This window comes from Protopterus annectens, chromosome 9.part0 (assembly GCF_019279795.1).
Source record: "Protopterus annectens isolate FY-2018-M chromosome 9.part0, PAN1.0, whole genome shotgun sequence".
Taxonomy (NCBI): domain Eukaryota; kingdom Metazoa; phylum Chordata; order Ceratodontiformes; family Protopteridae; genus Protopterus; species Protopterus annectens.
This window is the reverse complement of record NC_056743.1, coordinates 1,022,482,128-1,022,508,399: the sequence shown is the minus strand read 5'-3', so window position 1 is coordinate 1,022,508,399 and position 26,272 is coordinate 1,022,482,128. Positions and strand designations below refer to the sequence as shown.

The window sequence follows — 26,272 nt, the reverse complement described above, 5'->3', positions numbered from 1 at the left end:
GCTCGATATAGGAGGTACCATTGTGCTGGAGCTCAGAGCAAATCTGAGTATTGCCGTGGAGATTTTTTACATAATTATAGAAGGCCTTGTGGTTGTCTTTACCATCTGCTGCAATTCTGGTTTCATAACTAGCTTTAGAGGATTTGATGAGGGATCTCAACTTTTTGTTGAGGCTGATAAGGGAGTTTTTCCAGTCTTGGGACTTCACCTTATTCTGCATCAGTTTCCTCCTTCTGTTGTAGAGTTTATTTATAGCAGGGGACCACCAGATTGGCTTCCTTTTTTTGGAGGAGACTGTCTTGGTTCTATTTGGTATGGTGAGATCCATGCATTTGTGTACGTGTTCGTGCAGTGCATTGGTGTATGATTTGGCTGTCACAAAACTATTCTCCATTTGCATGGGTGCGTGAAATTAGCTGCCTCTGTTTTTAGAAGCCCAAAGTTACCTTTGGATAAGTTTTTCATGTTGGTTACCTTTGCAGAGGGGTGTGTGTGGGAAGGATGTGGATTTCCAAGGTGATTAATTTGTGGTCAGATCTAACCAAGAAGGAAATGACTATTGGTGTATAGCAACAGTCCCCCATGTTAGTAATGACCAGGTCAAGGATGTTGCTACCTCTAGTGGGGGTAAGAACGAGCTGGTCCAGGGCATTGGAATTAATGAACTCCAGGAAACATTGGGCAAGTGTATTGGTACATGAGTAGTTTTCCCAGTTACTAGAGGGGTAGTTGAAGTTGCCTAGTAAGAGAGTGTTAGGTTGGACCCTAATATTCTCCAGTGTGCTTAGGAACATGGAGTGTGAGTCCTGGGACATAGTTGGGGACCTATAGCTGGCTACAACCTGAATTGCTGCATTACCCAATGCTAGCTGCACCTGAAGTATCTCATGTTTTATGTTGGGCTACCAGTCTGGAGGTGTGCGCATCCTTTATGAATATGGAAACACCATCGCATTTGGAGCTTCGGTCCAAGTTCTGGGGCCAAAAGGTGTGGGATGAGTTATAGCCTGGTAGTGCAGGGGTGTTTTCTGCTGCCTTGAAACAGGTCTCTGTTACAGCACAAATGTCGATGTTCTCCATTTTAAGGAGTACTTTAAGCGAGTGCATTTTGATATTTAGACTTCTAGCATTCAGCAGCATGACCCTTAGATTGCATTTATTCGTAGCTGTTACAGTGGTAATTTGGTCTTTGGAACACTGCCTAAAAAAAGCACTGTAGGGGTGGCAAGAGCCTTGGCCAGTATCCGGAAGCCCAGGAGTGACAGATGCAGGCCATCTCTGGCAAAGCATTGAGGTCTGTCAATTATGTCATCCCAGGCAGACAGATACTGAATCCCCTTAGAATGACACCAGAAACTTAGCCAATTGTTGAAGTCAATCATTTTCTTGTACTGTGGTATCATTCTGGGTGATGGTAGGATGCTGCTCAGGGCTAGGGTTATATCCGCCTGGGCTACATAATCTAAGAGCTCCTCCATGTCTCTTTTCATGTAGTCCAGGGAGGTACATCTCAGGTCATTCACACCCACATGTACAATGACAGAGTCATATTTGTACCTGTTGTTGAGGGACCTGAGTGCATGCATTATGTGGTGGATCCTGGCACCTGACAGGCAGCTGACTTTTACTTTCTCCTTATTCAACCTAGTGAGTGGGACAGCAGTGTGCCTCACTATCGAGTCACCTATGACTGGTGTGTTGGGCATGCTGTTTTGCCTGAGGGGCTTTGGTTGAGTGGCACACTGTTTAGGAGAGTTATGTGTCTCGTGATTAGTGTGTTTTGTGGTGGTTGACTGCGTTTCTACCTTGGAGGTCTCTGCTGCTTGGGTAGATTTTTATTGAGAGCCTCCGTGAAGGTGGGTGTGTGGTTTGTGTTTTTATGTGAAGGCAGTGCTGGTGTGTGTTCTGAAGGGCTATGTGTTCCATGTGGTGTGGTGCAAGTGTTGACCTTCTCCTCTTGACCAGCTATTCCGGTCTTGGCTGGAGAGTGTGTGGCTTCCAGTTTGGATATATAAGTGTATCTCTTGCAAGTCTGAGTGTTGGGAGGTATGAGGAGAGGGTTGTCGGTGTACATGAGGCAGTTGTTACATTGCCTCAGGATGCCCAAGTTCACCAGGTTAATAGGAAAAAGGACAGAGAACTGACCTTTAGACATGCCTGGAGGGGTGGATATTGATAATAAGTATTGGATCTGTTTCCTTGTAGAACGTTTAGTGCTGGTAGCACTTTTGTGTGCTACAATAATTGCTACAAGAAGTCTGGTAAAGTGCTAGACTAATAAGCTAGTATAAGTGCAGGAGAGGAGAGAACTAGTAGATCTAAGGGAAAAATTGAAGAGCAGACTTTGGCACCACTCAGAAACTTACAAACAGTCCTGGATACAGCAAGTCTGTATCTGGACTAGACTAGTTACAGGAAAGGCGGGAAACAAGTGCAAACGTGGGCTTGTAAACCAGAAAGTGTTGGACAAGTCTCATAAAGGCAGGAAATGACAAAAGATGCTGTGTCAGAGTGGGCAAAAACATAATTAATGCCTGCAGCTTGTTTAACATGCAGAGGCATTTACATCTAAAGGTCACAAACTACAGTTGTTGCTGGTCCTGAGGGCTCAGCTATTAGAACTGGTTAAAAATGATTTTTTCCTTTTTTTTAATTTCTCCAAGTCTTTTGGGTTTCTAATACCATGATGAGAATGGACCCCATTCCTAAGTTAAAGTTCATGAAATTAATATTGTTTTAATCTTTGATTTTAGCCAGAAGTGCTCTTCATAGCACCCACAATGCGCTCAGTAATGACTCTTTCTGCAATTCATATGGATTTACATGTATCAGTAACATACTTTCATAGATTAGTAATAGGCTAACTGCCCTTGTGAGCCATTTTAAGCCTAGACAATTATTCCTTGTGAGACTTAAACCATGCACCTTGTGTTTGTAAGGCAAACACCTCAACCATTAGGCCACCCTCCCAATCTACTTACAGTGGATATAAAAAGTTTACACACCCCTGATAAAATGCCAGGTTTTTGTGATATAAAAAAATGAGACCACAATAAATCATTTCAAAACTTTTCCCACCTTTAATGTGACCTATAACCTATATAAGTCAATTGAAAAACAAAGAAATCTGTTAGGGAAAAAAACATAAAAAATAAAAAATGTACAATAAGCTGGTTGCGTAAGTGTGCACACCCTCAAACTAATATTTTGTTGAAGCACCTTTTGATTTAATTACAGCATTCAGTCTTCTTGGGTAGGAGTCTATCAGCATAGCACATCTTGACTTGACAATATTTGCCCACTCTTCCTTGCAAAATCACTCCAAATCTGTCTGATTGTGAGGGTGTCTCTTGTGCACAGTTCTCTTCAGGTCACCCCACAGAAGTTTTATTGGATTTAGGTCTGGGCTATAGCTAGGCCATTCTAAAACTTTAATTTTTTTCTGCTGAAGCCATTCTTTTGTTGTTTTAGATGTATGCTTAGGGTCATTGTCGTATTGAAAGGTGAAATTATTCTTCATCTTCAGCTTTCTAGCAGATACCTGAAGGTTTTGGGCCAAAAGTGACTGTTGTATGGAACTGTTCCTAATTCCCTCCACCTTGACTAAAGCCCCAGTTCCACTTGAAGAAAAGCAACTCCAAAGCATGATACTGACAACACCATGCTTCACCGTGGGGATGGTGTTTTTTTGGTGATGCAAAATGTTGTTTTTGCGCCAAATGTACCTTTTGGAATTGTGGCCACAAAGTTCAGCTTTGGTCTTATCAGACCATAACACATTTTCCCACATGCTTTTGGGAGACTTGATGTATTGTTTTGCAAATTTTAGCCAGGCGTGGATGTTTTTCTGTGTAAGAAAAGGCTTCCATCTTGCAACACTACCCCATAGCCCAGACATATGGAGAATATGGGAGATTGTTGTCACATGTAGTACACAACCAGTACTTGCCAGTAATTCCTGCAGCTCCTTCAGTGTTGCTGTATGTCTCTTGGCAGCCTAAATGACCAGTTTTCATTTTGTCTTTTCATCAATTTTGGAGGGATGTCTAGTTTTTTTATTTTACATTTGTTGACCGGGCTAGTCTGGCTGGATACATGTCCATTTTCAGCAGAGGCCCGAGGAGAAAAGCTCCACTATAAGCTAAGAAAAATTACAATAAGATATAAATCTAATTATTCTAAGATAAAACTACAATCAGAGAAAATAGAAAACATTGGAGTGAGGATAAACTCAAGAAAATCAAGTTAAAAATATGCAGATAATTAAATATCACATAATTGTGCAGAAAGTACATATTTAAAAACTAACAGTAAAAGGAATAGAACTAATGAAGTGCAGAGATGAAAAAGAGTGGAGAAGACACAGGTTAGTCAGGTGTACTACAGGAACAAAGCCAATGATTTTGAAAGTATTGTTTAATTTTCTGTTTGAAAAGTGGCAAGGATGTAGTCAAAGTTATGTCACAAGGTAAGAGATTCCAAGTTCTACCTATTGTGTTACTGAAAAGGGAATCACCTGCTGTATTGTTTGCCTTTATAGTTTTTGTCATGAGTTTACTAGATGAGCGAAGTGAGTTAAGATTGTTGTAAGGGATTAGTAGTTGTGAGAGTATAGGTGTATAGTCAGGTTGGTGTAGTATATTGTGGGCAATAGTGAGTTGAGGAATTATAATGTGGTTTTGAACTTCAAGCCAGCCTAGTTGTTTTAGATTTATACAATGATGGGTCCTAAAGGGGTTACTAGTGGCGAAGCGAGCTATATTGTTATAGCAAGTAGCAAGTTTTTTTAGATTGGTTTTCTTCAGGTTAGTATAAATTGGGGAAGCATATAGGAGGGTAGATAGAAGGTGAGATTGTGCAATCTTGGTTCTGGTTGTTGGGGTTAGGAAAGGTTTGATACGATATAGGAACCAATTTTTCTGTTAACTAACCTGATGTTGTTGTTAATGTGCTGGTCAAAGAGATTATTGTCAATGGTTATTCCTAATAGTTTTGTAGTTGGATCAGGAGAGATGATAGTACCATTATTAGAGAGAATGGAGAAATTTAAGGGGGGAGACCGAGTGGTGGGGGTGAAGAGGAGAAGTTTAGTTTTTTTGGCATTTAATAGGAGAAAACGTCTAGAGAACCAAGTTTCTACAGCATTAAAGGTAGTTTGGGTTAGTGAGATCAGCTCAGTAGAGGAAGGTGCTGAGCAGATGAGGGTAGAATCATCTGCGTATTGTATGCAGGTTGCTGGTGGGATCGAAGTCTGAAGATCGTTGATAAAAAGGGAGAACAGGAGTGGACCAAGAATGGAGCCCTGAGGAACTCCGATGGAAATGGGTAGTAGTGATGAGATATGGTTGTCCCATATTACGGCTTGCTGTCTGTTGTTAAGATAAGAACTAAACCAATTAATGGCGACTTTGTCACAAGAGAGAGATTCAAGAATGTTTAGTAGGAGAGAGTGGTTGACCATGTCGAAAGCTTTAGAGAGATCAATGAAAAGAGCGGAAGAGAGTGTATTGTTGTTTCGATTTTTGTTGATAGTGTCTACAAAGGAAAGAAGGGCAGTTGTGGTACTGTGGTGAGGTCTAAAGCCATGCTGACAGGTTGCAATTATATTGTGAAGAGAGAGGTAGTGAACGAGTTGCTGATGAATACATTTTTCCATGATTTTTGCAAGGGGTGAGAGAAGGGCAATTGGTCTGAAGTTGGAGAGGTCGAGGGAGTTACCTCCTTTATGAAGTGGGATTATGTAGGAGACTTTCCAGATGTCAGGGATAGTTCCCTCTTGGATAGTTCTGTTTATAAGTAAGGAAATAGGATAAGCAATTTCTTTGGCAGCTTTCTGAAGGAAGAGAGAAGGGAGCTTGTCAGCAGAAGGGGTGTAAGGTTTCAGTTTGAGAATGAGTTTGTAGATGAAAGAAGTAGGTATAGGTTTTAGAGAGAAGTTGTAGGAGGAGTTAGCTATGTTAGATGGAATATTAGGGTCGTTGGTGTTCATTTGTTTTGCTAGGGATTGGATAGTTTCAGAGAAAAAAGAGTTAAAATCATTAGCAGTCTGGAGAGGGGTTTCAGGGTCAGCGTTAAGGGGAAGGAGTTTTACAGTTCCTGGGGAAAGTAGTCTGTTTACTGATGACCAGAATTGTTTGGCATTGTTATGATGGGTTTCTTGAAGTTTACAGTAGAAATGTTTCTTGTCAGAGATTATTGATTTCTTAGCCTGATTTCTGAGCTGGCGGTAATGAACTAAATCAGGGTTTTGTTTAAGGCATCTCCATTTTGTCCATGCTTTGTTTCTAATAAGAATAAGTTTCTTAGTGTTGTTGGTAAGCCATGGGGCTGTTTTGGTCTTTACTCTAATAGAACGTTCTGGAGCATGTCTATTCAGTATGGATAAGAAGGTAGAGTTAAAGACTGAGACTGCCTCCTGTAGGGGGAGTGATTTTAAGCAATTCCAATTACATGCTCTCAGTTCAGCTTGAAAATGTTCTAAGTTAAAATGTTTGGTAGAACGAATTAGCCTTGTATTTGGAAGGTTTGTACATTCTGACTTTTGTCTGGTAATGTAGGTTAGGGAGTGGTCGCTGATATCATCTGGCATAGTACCTAGACTTTGCAATGTCACTTTTGTCCCATATTTTCTCCACTTTTTGATTACTGTCTTCACTGTGTTCCATGGGATATCTAATGCTGGGAAATTTTTTGTACCCTTCTCCTGACTGGTACCTTTTAACAATGAGATCCCTTTGATGCTTTGCAAGCTCTCTGCAAACCATGGCTTTTGGTGTAGCAGGCAAATGAATAAATGTCAGGAAAATTCTACTAGGACAGCTAAACTGTATTTGGGGTTAATCAGTCTCTTTAACTGATGGCAGGTGTGTACCCAAGAAGACTGAAGGCTGTAATTAAATCAAAAGGTGCTTCAACAAAGTATTCACTTAAGGGTGTGCACACTTATGCAACCAGCTTATTGTATGTTTTTTATTTTTTATATTTTTCCCCTAACAGATTTGTTTGTTTTTCAGTGGAATTGTACAGGTTATAGGTCACATTAAAGGTGGGAAAAGTTTTGAAATGATTTATTGTGGTCTCATTTTTTTACATCACAAAAACCTGGCATTTTAACAGGAGTTTGTAGACTTTATATATCCACTATAAGTACAATTGTAAATTTGTTTTTATAAGACCCATTGGTCCTACTATTACTGGAACTATCTGAGTAGCCTTCTTCCACACTGCCCTTGTTTTTGCCTGCAAAGCCTGGTGTTTTATAACTTTGTGTCTCTCTCTTCATAAGACAATGTAGTCTATGGGTGAAGCAAATTCTATGATCAATGCTACTTTTGTCTTCTTTTCATAAACTGCTACATCTGGTTTTCTTGTATCTATTTTTTTGAACTATAGGTAGTGGGTGATCCTATGTGATATAACTTCATCATTTTCTATAATGCTTTGTGGTTAATTTTTCCAGTGTTTTTCAGCTACTTCAATATTATAATGTATAAACAATCCCAAATGCAACAGTCTTGCCACATTATTATGCCTTTCAGTATACAGTCCTTCTGCCATTAGTATATCACAACCAGCAACAAGGTGTGCGACTGTTTCCAATTCTGTTTTACAAAACCTACATTTGTCTATTTCTCCCACATGTTCAGTGGACTTTGTAAACCAACGTGTATGTAGCTCACTATCTTGTGCCGCCAATATTAACTTTTCATCTTCTGGTTTAAATTCACCTCTCCTTAACCATTCCTGTGTTCGATCCTGATCAACATTGTTCCAAGAGTATTCTATATTTGCAACTATATTTATGCATTTTCCACGTCTTGCCTTCTGATATGATCCTTTACCTTATATTCTTTCTTTTGTTTTTTTGCACATTCAGAGTCTGCCTGATTTTTCTCTACTTCTGGTTTGATTTCCATTCCTGCTTGACGCTGATATGTTTCTGCTAGATGGAGAAGAGAAGTCATCTTAGATTTATTTTTCTCATGTTTCAAAACTTTCAGTATGTTTGGGTCTTTGTAATTTCGAAATACTGAAATCTCGAATTGCAGTATTTCGAACTTCCAAAGCCGCAGACTCACATTTTTGAAGCCGGCAGAAGTGCAAAATTCAAAATACCGAAGGACGGATATTTTGAATTTCTGCTTCTGTTGGTACGGTTTGTGGATTTTTAGGTTTAATTTTGGTAAGTTTGTGTGTGTAAGTGTGTTGGTTAGGGGTTTAGTGTGTGTAAGTGTGTATTGTGACTGTTATGTGTGTGTTTGAGGGACTGTAAGATGTGTGTGTGTGTGTGTGTGTGTGTGTGTGTGTGTGTGTGTGTGTGTGTGTTTTGTTTGTGTTTCTGTTTGTGCGATCTCGGAGTTAGAATATATAAGTAGGGGGCACAGCCCCCTACATGGGGGGTGTCAGGAGGCTTGCCCCCCAGTTATATTTAGGTTAGATGAGTTTGTTTGATTTTTTTTTGGGGGGGGGGTTGTGTGTATATTTATGTGTGTACTGTATGTGTAGCGTAACTACAGGATTTTGAATTTCGCAATTGTGTGATTTCAAGTTTGTCAGTTGTGGTTGGGTTTTCGGCTTTGTGGTTTTGAAATACTGAATTTCGAAATTTCAGTATTTCAAAATTACAAACTGGACCCATATATATATATATATATATATATATATATATATATATATATATATATATATATTATATATATATATATATATATATGTGTGTGTGTGTGTGTGTGTATGTGTGTGTGTGTGTGTGTGTGTGATGTTCTACGTTTGCAGATCTATACATGCAATCAATTTCAAGGAGGCCCATACCTCCATCAGAATGGGGATTATATAATCTTGGTGTACATTGAATTTTATTAATTATTTGATAAGCATGAAGCATCCTTCTTGTTTTCCTGTCCAACCAATCCAACAGCTTTTAGGGGAAGTCAATAATGCCAAATCTGTAAGTTAGGACAAGAGGAGCAAATTGGTTTATAGCTTGGACTTTGTTCCTAGATGTCAACACTGTTTTCAGTTTTAGTCTTCTAAAATATTCCTTACTAAGTTTTATTCACAGTTGTTCCTGTCTTATTGTTGATCCTTCCTCAGTTATGAAAAATGTATACACTCCCTCTTGCTCAAGTTCTTTTATATCACATTCCTATCCCAAACTGATGTTTTCTTGGTACTGCAATTTTTCTGCTTTAAAGGTTGCTTTTGCACATTTATTAAGACCAAATGATATTCTTATATCATCTGAAAAAGTTTTGACCACTTGCAGTTGTGCTTTCAGTTCCTCATCTGATGAACCATAGTTTTAAATTATCTACAAAAAGAAGATGAACAGACTTTTCACTTTGTTGTTTTCTGGGAGCCAAATCGTAGCCATGATCTAATCTGTTAAGTAGACAGCTTAATTGGTTAAGGGCAAGACAAAAGAGCGGTGGTGACAAAAAGTCAACCTGGGATATCCGCCTTTGAATTTTCATCCCTGGAATAATAATTTAGCCTTTATCATGGCTTAAATGCAAAGTGGTTTGCCACTGTTTCATGATTGCTGTAATACAATCAATCAATGTATACATTTATTATTATACATTTTAAGCACTCTTTTATCCATGAATGTGGGATACTGTCAAATGCTTTTTTGTAATTTATCCATGCCATACTTAGATTCTTCCTCTTCTTACAGTTCTCCATTATGACTTTATTTAACAACAAATGATTCTTTGTTCCATATGACTTGATTTGTGTTACCCTTTTATTCTATTGCCATGATTGAATTTTTTTCTAAATGACTATATACTCTGTCAGCATTAATTCCAGTGTATAGTTTATATGTCATCGGAACGCAAGTTATTGGTCTATAGTTTTTAGAATAGCTTGCAAGTTTTCTCTTAAATAGGAGTATTGTTTTTCCTATTGTTAACCAGGTTGGTGTCTGTTCGTGGTGCACATATAAATAGTTCTTACTTATGGTTAAATCTTTATGTAAAGATGTTAATAGTTTCAGCCAGAAGTTAGGTACTGTGTCTGGGCCTGGGGTTTTCCATTTAGGAGCTTTTCTTAACTTTGTTTCAATCTCTATTGCCGTTACTTCATCCCATTTCATATCCTGTGCATTTGAACTTCTTATTCTTTGTTTTACTTCTATCCATTTGGCATACTTGTTATGTTCCATAGGATCTTCATAGATAATATCTTCAAAATGTGTCTATTTCTTCTTTTTTGGTGGTGTTTCAATTCATTTTGCCTTATTTCCCAGTTCTCTATAAATTGTTTTTGGGTCATCAATAAATTGCTTATTTTGCATTTTTCCTTTATATTTATCTACATATCTTGTAAGTTTTTCTGCCTGTGCTGATAATTTTATTTTATTTGCGATAGTGTATGATAGATCCTGATCTGTTGCAATACTGTGCATTGCTTTTATCACATCTATCTTTCTGAGTATTTTTGTTGACCTGTTCCATCTTCTATACTCTTCTAACAGTGACACTTTTTGTCTTAATTTCTTTATAGTTTTCTCTATTCAATACTTCCTTTGATGGCATTTGATTTCTCCTATTCCTTTGCCTTGCTGCCCTATGTTTTTGCGGTAAGACTTTATCTGTTATTAATTTAGATGCAGGGTAATATATCTTATTTCTTCTGTTATAACACATGAATCTCTGTGAACAGCTCTAATTACTGTGTTCATTTGTTTTATCAAACTTCTAACTTTTGGGGGTTTATTGACTTTCTGTAGTCATTTTTCATTGATATTAGTATGTATCTCCTTCTCTATTAAATTAAGCAACTCTTCTCTTAGATCATTTTCTTCTAAACTGAGGGCACATTCTTTGTTCTCCATTTCATGTGGGCATTCAACAGAAAATTCCAGAGCATCTTCCTGTGCCACATTCTCATCAGTTTCAGCCTGTGTCATACATTGCTCTGTCATGTGGGAACTCACTGGCCTATCACTCCACAACATTGACGCCATCAGAGTTGTTACAGTTTCTTGTTCCTTCCCTTGCTGTGCAACTCCAACTGAACTTTTGTACTAGTTTCATGTGGAAGGCTCCAAAGTATCTTTATATGGCAACTAATCAGATGTTTCCCACTCCACTGGTTTCTCCTTAATTTGGGGATCCATTACTCTATCCTGCTGTGATGTTATCAGAATTAGATTTTCCACACTAAAGCCTTCACTTCACAGGTAATCCATAACCTCAGTTTCGATTTCTTTAACTTCTCATTTACTAATCCTCTTTTCACTTTTCGTCTTTGTTTTCTTGTTTTTTGTATTGTAAAATATATCATATTCAGATTCCTTTGCCTGTATTTCTCTTCAAATATCTTTGGTGCTGCTCTGTTTTTATCGATTAGTTTTGTTTTCTCCTTATCATAAATATTGTATCGTATTAAATCTATTTTTCTTTTCCATGTCCATATTTCTTCTTCAGGTGTATCCTTCTCCAACTGTTTCTCCTTACTTGGGGGACTCATTGATCCATTATGCTGTGATATAACCTGTGTTAGACTTTCTACACTAAATTCTTTATTTCACAGGTGTTCCATAACCTCAACTTCTATTTTTTTTAACTTTTACCTTACTAATCTTCTGTTCTACCTTCCCTCTTTATGATCTTATTTTTTGTGTTGTGAAATTTTCCACATCTGAATGCCTTTGCCTGTATATCCCTTTGAATATCTTTGAGGCTGTTTTTTTGTACTAATTCATTTGTCTTTCCTGTTTGCATAAACATTGCACCATATCAGATCTCTCTTTCTTTCCAATGTCCATATTTCTTTTTTATATCTTTCAAAAATCTGCAGATTCTGTTCTTTATATTTTCATACATCCTCAGTCACTTCTTTTTCCAAATGGCCCCTGGTTTCTTAGTCTATATAATGTTTTTCATAAATCCATTATATTAATGAACCCAAATTTTTATTTGAAGCTTCTGACAGTTTTTCTTGTGCAAGTATTTTTCTTTCCTCTAATTTCTCTCTTAATCTTTTTGTATATCTTCTGTCTGGAAATTCTGGGCTTCTTGTATAATAGTAACAATGGATAATTTCTTTCTTATCCTCGATAGTCCACTCTGTAATTTTTATTACTCTTTTTGGCCCATCAGTTTTTGTGATTTTTGTGGAATACTACTTCCTTCTACAACAGGGGTGCCATCCTCCCCCTTGGCTTGCCCTAGTCCCATTATAGGAATGTTTCCATGTCCTGAGGATTCTACACTGTCATTTTTTCCAGTCCTGGCACCAGTGCACCTACCAGGATTGGGCACTTTTTTATCCTGGGTCTTGTGCACCCAGCTATCTTTTTTTATTTTTAACCTACTTCTGTCCATGATGTATGCTATATAAAATACAGTCTATACATCAGTGTCATCTTGGTGAGATTTTGTGAAAAACAAGGTCCACCTTGTCAAGGTACTCACCAAGACTTGAGGATGAATTAAATTCCAGCAATACTACTTTCCTTTGCTTGCTGATTTATCATCTCTCCATTTTTCCCACAGGTTTTTTTTTGAAATTTCAAGCCAACACACCCTTCTCAAATGTGTAGTCTGCTCATCACTGCTAACATTAAAAAAACAATTTTACAAAATAAATAACAATAAAACAGATAAGTATGCAGTTTGTTTATTTTAACTTCTGTCACATCTCATTGCACAAAATACATTATTTCTGTATGTCATGGGATATATACCATATGCCAATCCACTCTTCTGCTGATTTGAACATGTATGTTGTCCTCATGACATTGATATTATCCCAGGTGCATTCTAGGAGCACCAGAGAGTGTTACTTGATGACTTGCTAAGCCTACACAATTAGATAAACAGCAGAGCTAGAGACTGGATTCATTGCTTCTAACTTCTGTTGAGCACCATTTTCTTACCTGAGAAAGTAATAGAAATAACATAGGCCTCAACCCTATATCCTTTTCCATACTCTGGTTGGTAGGAATGAATCCAAAGCAGCAGAAGGTTCATCTGGTTAAAGCAACCAAAGTGATATTGAAGCTTAATATAATTATAGGATCATAAAGATCATATGAGGTTACTAGGCTAACAACCCCAGGGGCCCTTACAAGCCTAGCCAAGTTCAACCCATGTTCCCAAGGGTGTCTGTTTCAAGCAGACACTAAAACCAGCACCTATTGCCCCTGTCCAAAAGGAGCACAAGTGGAATCCCTGGGCGTCCCCCTTCATTGAGGGTGCAAGAAGCTTGTCTGACAAAAAAGATCTTTTCTGTGTTAATAGTTAGTTATCTTGAATGTTGTCTTCCTGACAAATACAGATAAAGTCTGAATTGCAACAAAAACACCCAGGATGAAGGAGAGGTCAGTGAGGGAGGGAGGGTCGAAGTGAATGGCCTGTGCTGGCTCTCTCATTCCGGGGGGGAGGGGTACCAGTCAAACCTGTTATAGTGCCTGCACATACTGTAAATGAAAGCTACATAGCATACAACATAGATTGGTGTTACCACTCACTGAGTTTGAATGAGACTTCTTTGGCAGTCTTGTGAAAATGTTCACATGCGCATAAAGAACATTGCCGTGCATCAAAAACAGTAAACATGCCTATTGGCCACCAGTGGTGGGATTACAGCTTAAAAAAAGTCTGTACATGCTGAGGTTGAAGATGCACCAGGGTTAACTCTCTAGCTATGGAGCAGTTAACACCCAGTCATTAAAACTGGGCATTCCTAGTCTGGTGCAGGTGAAGCCAAATCCTCATGCCACTTTGAAAAAGACACCCCTGGTTACAGGGTGGAGAGTAGGGGTACAGTAAAAGGAACCAAAAACTTTCATGGCTGTCTGAATGATGGCCCTTCAGTCTGGCTTCCACCCAACAATGGTTGCTGAGCGACGCTTGTAATGGGAGACTGAACTGGAGACAGCATGCCATTTTGTCACATCCTTAAGTGTTAAGTGTGGTAGTATCAGTGTGCTGATATCAAAATGCATTACTATCAAGTGACACTATTTTCCACTTGTTTCATGTAGCTGGGTGAGTTGACATTTTTGGTAACTTGTCTTTTCTGTGTGTTTAGTCAGTGGGCACAAGGCAATAAGAAGATGAATCTGTCTGTAAACTGTGAAGTTCAGATGCAGGTGTAGTTAGGGCATTTGGTTTTAAACAGTGGGATACTCCAGATGGGGAGAATGAAAATATTTTTGTGCCTGTGGTATTTGTCCAGTCTCCAAAGATGTGCAGCTGTAAAGTTAGTATACTTAAGTTATTTATGCAAGAAGATGTGGTCAGCAAAAAAACTGCTTGAGAATCTGTGGTCACGATAGGATCTGTTAGTAATTTTTTTCTTTTAACTTTCATCATTTGCTTCTTTATTATCCTACATCTGTTTTCAATTATATGGCTAGAAGGCAATCCATTTCTTTTTACTTAGCGAAGTTTGTCATTGCAGGCTTACTAAAACCAAACAACACAACTAATGTGCCTAACTACAGGATTTCTTCCCTAACGTTAGCTATCATTTAGACTGTAAAATATGTTATGAAAACTTGTATAATTCTCTTAGACTGGATTCATCAAAGAGAAGTTCAGTGAAAACTATAATAAAATCATAGGAGTTCCAAAGCAAATGAGCCATGATGGCATGTTCTGCTTTGCCAGTACCCACCCTTAGGCCTTCCCTCCCCTTTCAAGGAGGGCCAGGCCAATCATACCAGGGTGAATCTATGAATTCCCATTCAGTTGTCCAGCTCCATTTTAAAGGCAGACAGTGTGCCACGCTGCTTAACTTGGAGAGGAAGTTTGTTCCAGGGAAGGGGTGGGTGCTATGTGACAGATCTATCTCTGTACATTGTCTAATTTACTTTTTGGGGTAAATTTAGATCTGTGGCCCTGGTGTTAGCTGGACTGTTTGATTTATTGAGGTTTAAGAGTTCTTAGACTGCTGGATCCATTATAGTCCTATAAGCAAGGCATAAATTACCCCTAAGGAGTCTGTATGATACTGGGTATAGATAAAGCCTCCCGTCTTTCTTGGTAGCTCAGGTCTTTGTAAGCCCATGATCTTTTTAGTTACAAACCACTGAAGTCATTTCAATTGTTTGACATGCTTAGTAAGTTACATCCCAAATGGGGTGTTGTATTCAGTGGTGGATGGAGGATTTTCTGGTTCCATATTGTACTGGAGTCTAGTTCTCCAAAAATGTCAGGATTCATTAGCTGAAAAGACATTTGTTTTCAGTCTTACTGGGTTAAGAATGGAAAAACCTTCATGTTTATTACCTTCCAGATGACTACAAGGTGTATTAAAAGGTCTGTATCACTCCTCCAATGGCTACATAATGAACAAACAATACAGTTTCCTTCCCATTTGTGTTTCACAAAGGCAGAAAACAGGGATTCCTATATTCCCAGCATTTGTGTGTTTGTCAAACAGCCACCATCCATACAATTTATAAAAAACAAGAACGTGTAATGCTAGGGGTACAAAATCAAAATTAACTTATTCACATAAGACAGTTTACTTCTATCAAAACATCAAAATCACCTGGGCCATCATTATGGAAATCTTGACTGATTTGGTTAGGACCTCCAGGTTAGTAATAAGTACAGTAAACTTTCAGTTAACCGGAAACGAAGCAACCAGCACTCTTAAGCAACCAGCAAAAACATATCAAAGAAATACAGTACAAATTTCATGTGTTTCACTTTCTGCCCCTCCCCCAGGAGAAACATACCTTACATTTTTAGAGTTTTAGAGTTTTAAAAAAGAATCAAACCAAATAAATAGTATAGGGTACATTATTAGTCAAGCCTACTTTTAATAATAACTCTCAAGCAACCAGAAACTAGTTATCCGGCATCTACCCACCCCCATGCATGTTTCTTAACTGAGAGTTTAGCTGGGTGAGTTGACATTTTTGGTAACTTGTTTTTTTCTGTTTGTAGCCATTGGGTATAAGGCATGTATTTAGTCAGTGAGTATAGGGCAGTAAGAAGATTAAACTGGACTTATTGGGAATAAAAAAAGATACAGCAGCTGTAAAGTAAGAAATACGTGTATTTTTTTTCCAGTAAGGTACCAGGAATCCTGCTTGAAAACAACTGACAAGGCATGGAACCCTTAAATCTCTGTGTATTTTATGAGATTCTCATGCCCCACCTTGAGTCAGAACACCAGTTTAACTTAAACCTGTTAGAAAGAATCGCTGCTGTCAATGTGAGCTGCTTTCTAGGATGCTAGCTCCTAGCTTGATAAAGAAAATTAACAAGATCAGTCCATACTTTATATGGGGGGGGGGGGGGGGGGGCTAGAATTTCTGACTCCAAGGTTTGTTACCTAAACATTTTGACAAAGAGAGTCTACCCAGCCTTATATACTTGTTTGTTTATTTATTTATTTGTTTGCATTTGTTAACTAGGGTAAAGCACTGGTCGATGTGGACCTTTTTCAGACTCAGCCCAGAAGCACTGTCTGGTTAAGTGACTTGCACAGAGTCACAAAGTAGTCAGTTGGAGGCCAAGGGAATCAAACCCTGGACTACAGGAAGCAGCTCATTAACAGCCCATGAGCTGCTTCCCACAATCTGGAGTTTTATTCTTAGCCTTAGCATCTATGCAAAAGGTGCCAGTTTACAAAGGTTGCAGACTTGTATAGTTTCTCCAGGTAAAGAGCGGGACAGGCATGAAGTATTTCTTTTTGGTGGTCATTCTTCCCTCATAGTAATAATTTATGTTGTCACTGTTCCCTTCACTAAATGAAAAGGGTGGTTAGTTAAATGAATGCACAATGAATGGACCTCTTATGAAAACCTGCAGTGCAAATATCATCTAAAAGATTACACTCCATTATAGAAAACACTGATCTTATGTTCTCCTCCAAAGTTTGTTAATTGAATGAGCGGAAACAACTATAGGATCATAGCTTTGGTCTCCCTTTTAGCAGGGATAGTAATAAAATGATGGATATATTTTACTCCTCACTTCAAAGGAGAACCATCTGATTCATCTGCACAGGGTCATTCATCATTTCATTAGTGACATACTTTATACCAGTACTGGGGAATATCTACTTTCCTCAAGGTGCAGTAACTTCAGTTATAACAGTCATGCTAATGTGAAGGTGCAGGGAGCACATACTAGGAAAAATACTTTTTTTTTCTTGTTTGGACAATCGATCAGTTAGTTTTATCAAAATATCCCACTCAGGTCTTTAAAGTTTAGTAATTTGACCAGACAAAGGCTCCATTAGAAGAGGCACTATTAGCAGTTTTTATTTTCATATTGTAGGATCACTTGAAAAATATATATTTGACTAGATTTACCTACTCTACAGATTTGTTCTACAAATTCTCTTGGCTTAACGCTATACTTTGATACAAACAGTAGTGTAGATTGCCATCTAAAACAGCTGAGCAACAACATCCCACCATGCTTTACCATTTAACATTAACCAAATGCCAGATCTATTTCAACACAGGTGCAGTAAATTAAAATCTAAGAAGTGTTCACTGACTGGACTATATGTTCAAGTATTGTGCAGAGCATGTGGTTCTGATATAAGCGGTTATTACAGGCCTTAATTTGAACCACTATAAGTGTTGTGCTTTTATCCCCATCCACGTGCTCCATAAATTCTTGAATTGAATAATCATTCGCAGACTCTTACCATGATTTATAAAGACAGAAGGATGGGTGATGCCCTGCTGATTGTCTGGAACTATTTTGAACACTATTGCCTATGTAGCCTTTGTCTGACTATGTTGTTTTGAGCACTATTGCCTATGTAGCCATTGTCTGAATATGTTGTCCATATCCACAGCCACATTCACTGCCACTTTTCCCATTTTGTATATACAGTCAGGGTGTCAACAGTGACAGTCAACTAAAAAAAATGTAGTTTGGTTTCTTCAGTCTCTTTGTTTATCAAAATAGTAAGTACTATAAAGCTACTTCAAATTTTGACACCAGAACAATAGCCAAGGTGGACAAATGGAGTGGATGCCAACTGTTAAAGAAAAACTGTTTTCAGTGAGTTCTACTGGATTCCTTTGCTTCTGTGTGGCTAGCAGTTGGCGTTTTTCTTTAACAGTTGGTTTTCATGTTTGTGATGGATCCTGAACCTACGCTGAGTGTCTCTCCGGTACGAAGCCAACAAGATAATGAGTGCAATTTATCGGCACTCATAGAACTGTTATCGCAGAAAGTGGACAGTCTATCTAAAAGGATAGACGATATTTCTCCTTCACAAAGTGCGTTGTTACAACCAAGTATTACAGGCGACTTGGTTAACTCTAGGGATGTAGCTCAAAAACAACCATTGACTGGAAACCAAGGAATATCAGTTTTGAACACCAGTGTTATCCGGAACTGTGCTAGCACTCATTTGGAAGGACTAGTTTTTAGACCTACTACTTCAGCTAACAACGAGGTGCTTTCAGCACAGACTTTTAATTTGAACACTTGGGTTAATAAGCCGTTTACTTTTGCACAAGTGGTTTCTATGAATGCAGATAGTTCTCCGAACGAGGTAAGACAAGATTTGACTACCAAAATGAATTTATTTGATATAAAATTAGTGAAACTGAGGAAAATACAGCTAGAAATAGCATATTTTCAAGAATGCATTCGCCTTAAGATTATTCCTAAAGGTTTAAGGGTTTGGCAGTACCCAACCGGGTTGGCTGAAGCTTCCAGTTTTCACAAGGACTTGATTAACTTATTTGACAAACATGGTATAGAGTTGTTATCAACTTTCTGTCACCATTACCAACAGGCAGCAGACCAATTGATAACTGAGACTAACAACTTGGACATAGAAATTAAAAATGACATTGATTTTTTTAAAATATCAATACGAATACGAGAGAATTTTTGACAGTATAGACCAATACATGTCAAAAATTAATACGACTAAAATAAAAAAAATCAAAAGAGACTTGAAGGAATATGAATTATGTGTGGCCTACCCTAAACCCCCACTTTCACAGGAGAATTTTTCACTAAATGAAGGTCCCAATAGTGATGAACAGCAGGAACAAGAGCGAACATCTGGTAATAATATTAATCAACAACAAACTTTTTATCAGGTTGAAGGAAATGGCCCAGTAAGACGGAGCGAAAGAATAGCAGCTAATAACAATGCGAATGGTATTAACACTTCAAATATAGTGAACAACACAAATTTTCAGAGGCGAGCCTCAAACTTTGTTCCAGGAAAAGGGAAAGGCTACACAGGAAAGAACAGAATGAAGAACAAATGATAATAAGTAATGGACCGAGTGTAAGCCCAGTAGAAGAACAAAAGTGTCAGGTGTTGTGTAATGCTACTATGGACTTTAAAATTTTTAATTATTCAGACATTACAATCATGGACGATATGATAGAATTGTTGGCAAAAGGCCACACTTTTGTTCCTTCAACACATTTGGACATAGCAAGTATACTGATTGATTTAAAACTTTTTAGTCGTAAGTTGAATTTAGTAGCCTTAATGGGCGAACATTCAAATAACAAAAATGGCTTCTATGTGGCCAGTGTATATAACCCCTCCGTTACACCCATTAATAACACTGTTTGAACAAATCTGTGAATTAGATCTACGTAACATGTTAGACAGAGACGGAATACAGAACAGGGGTAAGGGGTGTAAACATAATATCAGTACAACTGACAGAGATAACTTGAGATTTCTCTGCCAGGCACCAGTGCGATTTATGAAACCGGACAAAGGGGGTGGGATAGCTATAATGAATAATTTTGATTATAACAAAAGAATGCTGGAAATTTTTGAGACTCAGACATATTCAGAAGTCTCAAGGAATGAACTGAATGTGGCATATAGAAGAATTAGAACTTTTATAGAGGACTTATACATAGAAGCAAAAATTGACAAATCAGTATACAATTATCTGATCCAACCAGCACCTAGGATTCCAATCCTATTCGGCATCCCAAAGGTACATAAAAGTGTGGACAGCCCACCAATGCGCCCGTTGGTTGATGCGAGACATAGTATAATTTACTCATGTGCAAAAGTAGTGGATAATATTCTAAAGAAATACGTTACTTTGGAACCACAGATCTCAAAAGATTCATGGTCCTTTTTAGAAACAATAAATAAGTGTGCTTTTAACGAAGAACTTTTGTTCCTTACAATCGACTTGAAGGACCTTTATCCATCTATTCCCCATAGTGTAGGTATAGAGTGGGCATCTAATATGATGAGACGACATGGGGCGTTAATGCCAGAGATAAATTTAATGGAAGAACTTTTGGATATAGTTTTGTCATACAATTACATAATGTTTGACAAGAAATATTACCATCAAGAGATTGGTGTAGCCATGGGATCCCCCTGTGGGGCCAGTTTTGCCAATTTAGTGATGGCAAACTGGGAAAGATTACATGTGTTAACACATCCCACCTTTTATGAACACATTGGTCTTTACACACGATTCTTGGATGACATTTTTATTTTATTTAAGGGTAAAATAGAGGAACTGAAGAGTATGATAGATTTTTTTAACACGAGTACAAACTTTTTGAAGTTCACTTACACATTTAACAAGGACAAAATAGCATACTTGGATGTTGAGCTTAATAAGGACTATCAGGCTAAGACATTCATGACGAAAATCTATCCAAGGAAACATACTCTAAGACATTTTTACAATACTCGAGTTGTCACCCTCCACATCAGAAGAAGTCTGTAGTGAAGGGCCAACTTGTAAGAGCTGCTAGGATGGTTTCCAGAGATACAGACTTCGAAGAGGAATGTGACACACTGTATACATTTTTTACCCAGAGGGGTTATCCAGCCTCGTTAATACAAGAAGTTATGAGTGAAGTCCGACATAAAAGGAATAGCGGTATTTATACACCAGTTTTGAAGTATAACACACAGCAACAGGGGATGGTGAGAAATATTCAATCTACTTTTAGCCCTCTGTATTTTATTTGTACATACACATTGGACACTAGTTCACTAGTAAACATTATTAACAAGAACTGGGCGATTCTAACAGGGGATGTCAGGCTGAAAACTCTTATGCCAGAAAGACCAAAGGTGGTTTATAGAAGGGGAAGTAACCTCAAAGCTATTCTAGAGTCCGACCAGATAAAAGTACATCCCAGAGCAGGAATGTATAAATGCAATATGTGCAGACATTGTAAGCACATTGATGAAGGCATAAACTTCCATATTAGAGATAAAACATTTAAAACTAAAGGTAGATTCAATTGCCAAAGCAAACAAGTTATATATCTAGCTAAGTGTAATTCATGTCAAGCGTTTTACATAGGAAAAACTGACAGAAAACTTTGTGAAAGAATTTATGAACATTTATACTGTATTAGTAGATCCAAAGTAGAAAATGCACTAGTTAGACATGTCAAGGAGTTTGAGGGGCATAGTTTTAAATTCAGGGTGATCCAACAACTACATAGTGATGGTAGAGTTGGACCTGAAACACTTAGATTGGAGAGAAGTGAGCTAATATGGCAATTACGATTAAATGCATGTCAATATACAGGAATTAATGAATTCAGTTCCATTATGTACATTTTACGCCTAAAGAACTTGCTTAGGTAATAAGGTTGTAATTTACATAGGTATAGGTCTGAGCACACTTAGTATACGGACAACGACTTTACAGTAAACGTATAACTAGTCTTTCCGTTTCACAACATTTCATCAGTAGTAAGACTATTATTAGAGTACTGTAAGGGGCCACTTGGAAGTAAGTTTATCATAGTATTCACAACTATTGACAAAGATTGGTTTAGTCACTGTTGTAGCAATCAGTAGCTATAACTTCACTAGCATTTAAGATTTATTAACAGTGTCACTACTATTTTAGTAGTATACGTGTGTGTACTTTATCTTAGTGCTTTATTTCACTCATGTCTTGCTATATGTTTTGTAGACACACATTGGTGTCAAATGAGCAAGACATTGAAGTAATGTGGGCCACATGGTGTAGCTTGATTTGTATTATAAAGTACAAAAATTTTAGGTAATAAATGAAAAAACATGCATACATATATATATATATATATATAATTCTTTTGTAAGAAAAAAAACATTTTTATTTAATCTTTTATTAGTTTTTAATACATTAGGTTTTAATACTGATAGTTTTTAAATATTATGCAGGTTTTTAACCTTTCAATGACATAGGCATAGTATTAGAAGACAAGATGTGAGAATATTTTATTCCTGACATTCTTACGTTGTTGTGATTACGCTGTTGTTTGCTAGAAAGTGAATGTGTTGTACAAAGTTTGGGAGTGACAACACTGTTGGTAGACATAGTTGATACAATGTACATCGAGTATCGGACGTACTGTTGATTTTTTTAAAATCTGGAGTTTTGACACATTACCCGACTACACATTGTACGATAATTTGTTTGAGTGTTTACTACAAATTAGCGTAGTAAAGTAACATTCATTAAATTACAAGTACATGTGTAGAATAGGGAAGCTTGGAGATTTAATGCATTCATAGTTAGAAACTCAAGTGACAATATGTTTTAATTACAATATATCTGTCTACTGAATAATTTATTGACTAGCCGTGTGAGTAGAATCAATGGTTATATCTATTAAAGTCACATGGGAGGGGAGTTTTAAATTTAAATGACACTTATTGCTTTGATATGCTTTTAACTTGTGCACCTTTTTGTATCTGAAGAAGTTGAGCAACAGTGTCTTGACGAAAAGTGGATTTTAAAGTGAGCACAATAAAGTCGACAGTTTACGGGCTTTTATTGTATCTGGAGTTGTTTTCAGTGAGTTCTACTGGATTCCTTTGCTTCTGTGTGGCTAGCAAATGGAATGGATGCCCAGATGCAATCTGTTAGGGTATATATATATATATATACACACACACACACACACACACACACACACACACACACACATATACACACACACACACACACACACACACACACACACACACACACACTGGAGAAGAGGTTCTTCTTGGTCCACGTAAGTCAGCAGAGCAAATTCTGTTATTGGGAAGTTCTCCATGACTAAATATCAATGTCTGCAGCTGCAACCAGTATCAGTAATTATTTAAATGTTTATGACTGAGATTGCAGCCATGTAGATGAGTTCCGAAAATGCAGAAACTCTAGCAAGAAGATGATAGTTTCTGAAAAGAATGTAGGAAAAATTGCAAAGATCTATTATATAGAAACATAATAGCTCTTTGCTTATATATGGAAAAATGTTTTCTTTCAATTGCTTCTCTAGTCTGTTTAGGGGGGGGGGATAATAATTTGGGTATTGTCCTAAATGCCAAGTAACCTAGCTACAGCTATGTTTAATAGTGGTATGAGCCATATACTTGTTAATAATGCATGGAAAACATATATTAATGCTCAAACTCTTTAGATACAATGTTTTTGAGTGGAAGGAAAACTGTATAATGATTAACTGATAAGTTAGTTAACTCTGTATTGTTTAAAGGGCAATTATACCCAAGCATAACATTTTCCTTCACAGATTGTTTTTCATCCCTGCAAAATGATCTGTATATTGTCATATATAAATAAACCATAGCTGGCTCTGTTGGCATGCCCATTGCATTCTGACCCCTTAGATGCTTTGGGGATGTGCAGAGGAAGTTAGGGCTTAAAACAGAAAATCTTAATTCCTAGCTTGAGGATGGTGAATCCCAGTTACTACTCATTCACCTCTCACCATAAGGGAACAAATGGACTATAGGGCTCACTTAGTTTATAGGGTGAACAGTGGGCAAGGCCCAATCAATGTTCAGCTGAGAATCAGACATAAAATAGTGTAAAAAAAAAAGAACATAAATAAACCATGATTTAGCTGTTACTGCATTTCATCTCTAGGTTGTTCAGCTTCTCAAACGTACAACCTGTTGGGTTTGAATAAAATTTCACAGTGTTTTCTTAAGGACTTTATTTACTATCTTTGTAAGTTTCTTGGTCCCCAAAATACCAAAATTAGCAATGTGTTTGTAGCCCTTCCTTCTTTTTCTGCCACAGGGTTCATACATTTATTATGTGGGGATTCTCAGCTCTTTTACTTTGCTTAGTTTCATTCAGAACTGCCTTCTTTACATTCCACTTGGGCCATAAACTTAGTAAAACCTGGGCCATAAACATATGTAGTCTTTGGAGATGCACAGCTCTTTTACTGTATAGCGTTTGAGTAGCTGAGTTTAGAATATGAAAAAACCTAATAATTCTGCAAGAGAAAGAGGGTCAATTTGGAGAAATCTTGCAGTTAATTGATTCTTAGCTTTATAAAAATGTAATTTAAGGATTAGTTTTAGCAGAAGATGAAATAACTCATTACATTATGTTTAAAACACATATCAGAATGCATCACTGGAAAAAAGTAGAGAAAACTCCCTGCTGAAATTCTGAATGTAAGCTATAATTCTCTGTATTAACATTTTAGCTGAATTGTCAGAACAGCTTGAAAGAGATGTGTAATCAATTCAAAGTTGTTTTTATAGGATATGGTATGTATTGTGGTAAGGGAAAAGAAAGCTTAACCAAAACAAATGAATGACTCACATTAGTATGGCCACCGCTAAGTCACTATAGGGTTGAATACATTGAAAATAATTATTTACAATTATGCTGAGACATTAGTCCTCTATGCAATATCAAGATTAGTTAAAATGCATTATTTTCAGTTTCTGACCACAGTGCTTTTTTATTTTTCCATTTCTGTAGTAATGAGATATAGATGCTTCAATAATGTAGCATAGAAAGTATACAAAGTAACACATGATGTATAGTGCATATTATTTGACTGATTAACTTTCATCCTCTTTGTTTTCCTTGCAGGTCCCAGCAAGGATGAGGTGCTCTGTTTTTGTAAAAATCCTTCCTGTGCCAATACAACCTGCAAAGGCTATAAGTGTTATGTGTACTTTCAGAAAGTATCAGAAACAGAGCAGAGAGAATCAGGATGTTTTTCTAGGGATACAAGTAACCAATGTCATGGATCAGGTCCGACTCATACAATGTACTGCTGCCAACAGGATCTGTGCAACAACCATACCTTCAGGCCCACATCACCACCACCACCACCACCGACCACCCATGGTCTGTAGCTTTAATTCACTTTTCATAACTGGCACAGTTCTACAAATCAGTTGTTTTCATGCAGTATTTGTCCAAGATGCAGGATGCTTGGAGTCAGATATGTGTGACCAGAGACTGAAAGAGTTAAAAAAGAGCAGATGGTGCTGTTGATGCAAAATAATTGTTTGGTTGATGGCTGATGGTACACTATGATAATGTATGTATACCTCTCAACCTCTTAGAGCAGAAAATCTGGACAAAACCTAAAACAATGGGGGGACAAATAGGGACAGATTTTAAATATTGATCTTACAAACTTAGAAAGTTGATAGAATAATAGGTTTTGCGTTAGCATGAATTTTCTGAAAGATGTGGAGTCTTAAACTCAAATGTTTGTCATTATTTAATTACTTCAATCCTTGGCTATTTGCCAGAAAGGTACAGATTTTAGAAGGAACACACCAAAAATATGAGACAAAAATCTGGACATTCTGCAAAAATCTGTACAGTCAAGGGGTATGTATAGATGCCCACCCCACATCAGATTTTTTTTTGCTCACCTAAAAGATAAATGAAGATGTTCAAGCAAGATGAATGGGAAATATTGTATAGGCAAACAAAAAACTGGAACAGGAGCAATGAAACAACGTTTTATTGAGGCAAAGCAGAATAACTTGAAAAACTGATGCTCCACAGAACAACTCATGCGTTTTTGTCCAAGCACCTCCCAGACTTCATCAGATAAGAACAGGTGCCATAGCAACCCTTTTAAATAAAATTAATCAGTTGGCCAATCAAAATATTAATACATCAACTACTCATAATTAAAGGAAAAAAATCTTGAACGTGATCACTTAAATAAATTACATAACCAAATGTCAATGTTACATCTCATAAAGCATGCATACAAGTTTAAAAAACATCATGTTTAAAACAACTAATATAGAAATAGTGGATTTAATGTATGTTTTTATATATTGTAAATACATCAATTAATCAATTTAATATAAAACACTATAAAATAGTAAAGAGTTAAAAAATAAATAATTAAAAAATATTTATTAAGTCATCATAGTTTAGCAGATCTCAACTTTAAAAGTGGGGCCAAGGAAATGTGGTCATTTAAACCAGGGATCCTGTTAGCCTCCAAGGTTACCTGCCAAAACATCTCTCTATACTCAAGCTTAGTTTCCCAGGCTCCACCTCTAGTCTCCTTGGGTACTAAGT

At 37.3% G+C, this 26,272-nt stretch overlaps 1 protein-coding gene across 2 annotated transcripts in view; it reads left to right on the top strand.

Moving 5' to 3' along the window:
* The window catches only part of LOC122811760 (activin receptor type-1-like), a 393,690-nt gene that overhangs the window by 205,116 nt on the left and 162,302 nt on the right, over positions 1–26,272 (top strand). For both annotated transcript variants that reach the window (XM_044083816.1, XM_044083815.1), the window contains exon 3: positions 24,806–25,066. In XM_044083816.1, the coding sequence (XP_043939751.1) occupies positions 24,806–25,066 (261 nt within the window). The remainder of the gene's footprint in view (positions 1–24,805; positions 25,067–26,272) is intronic.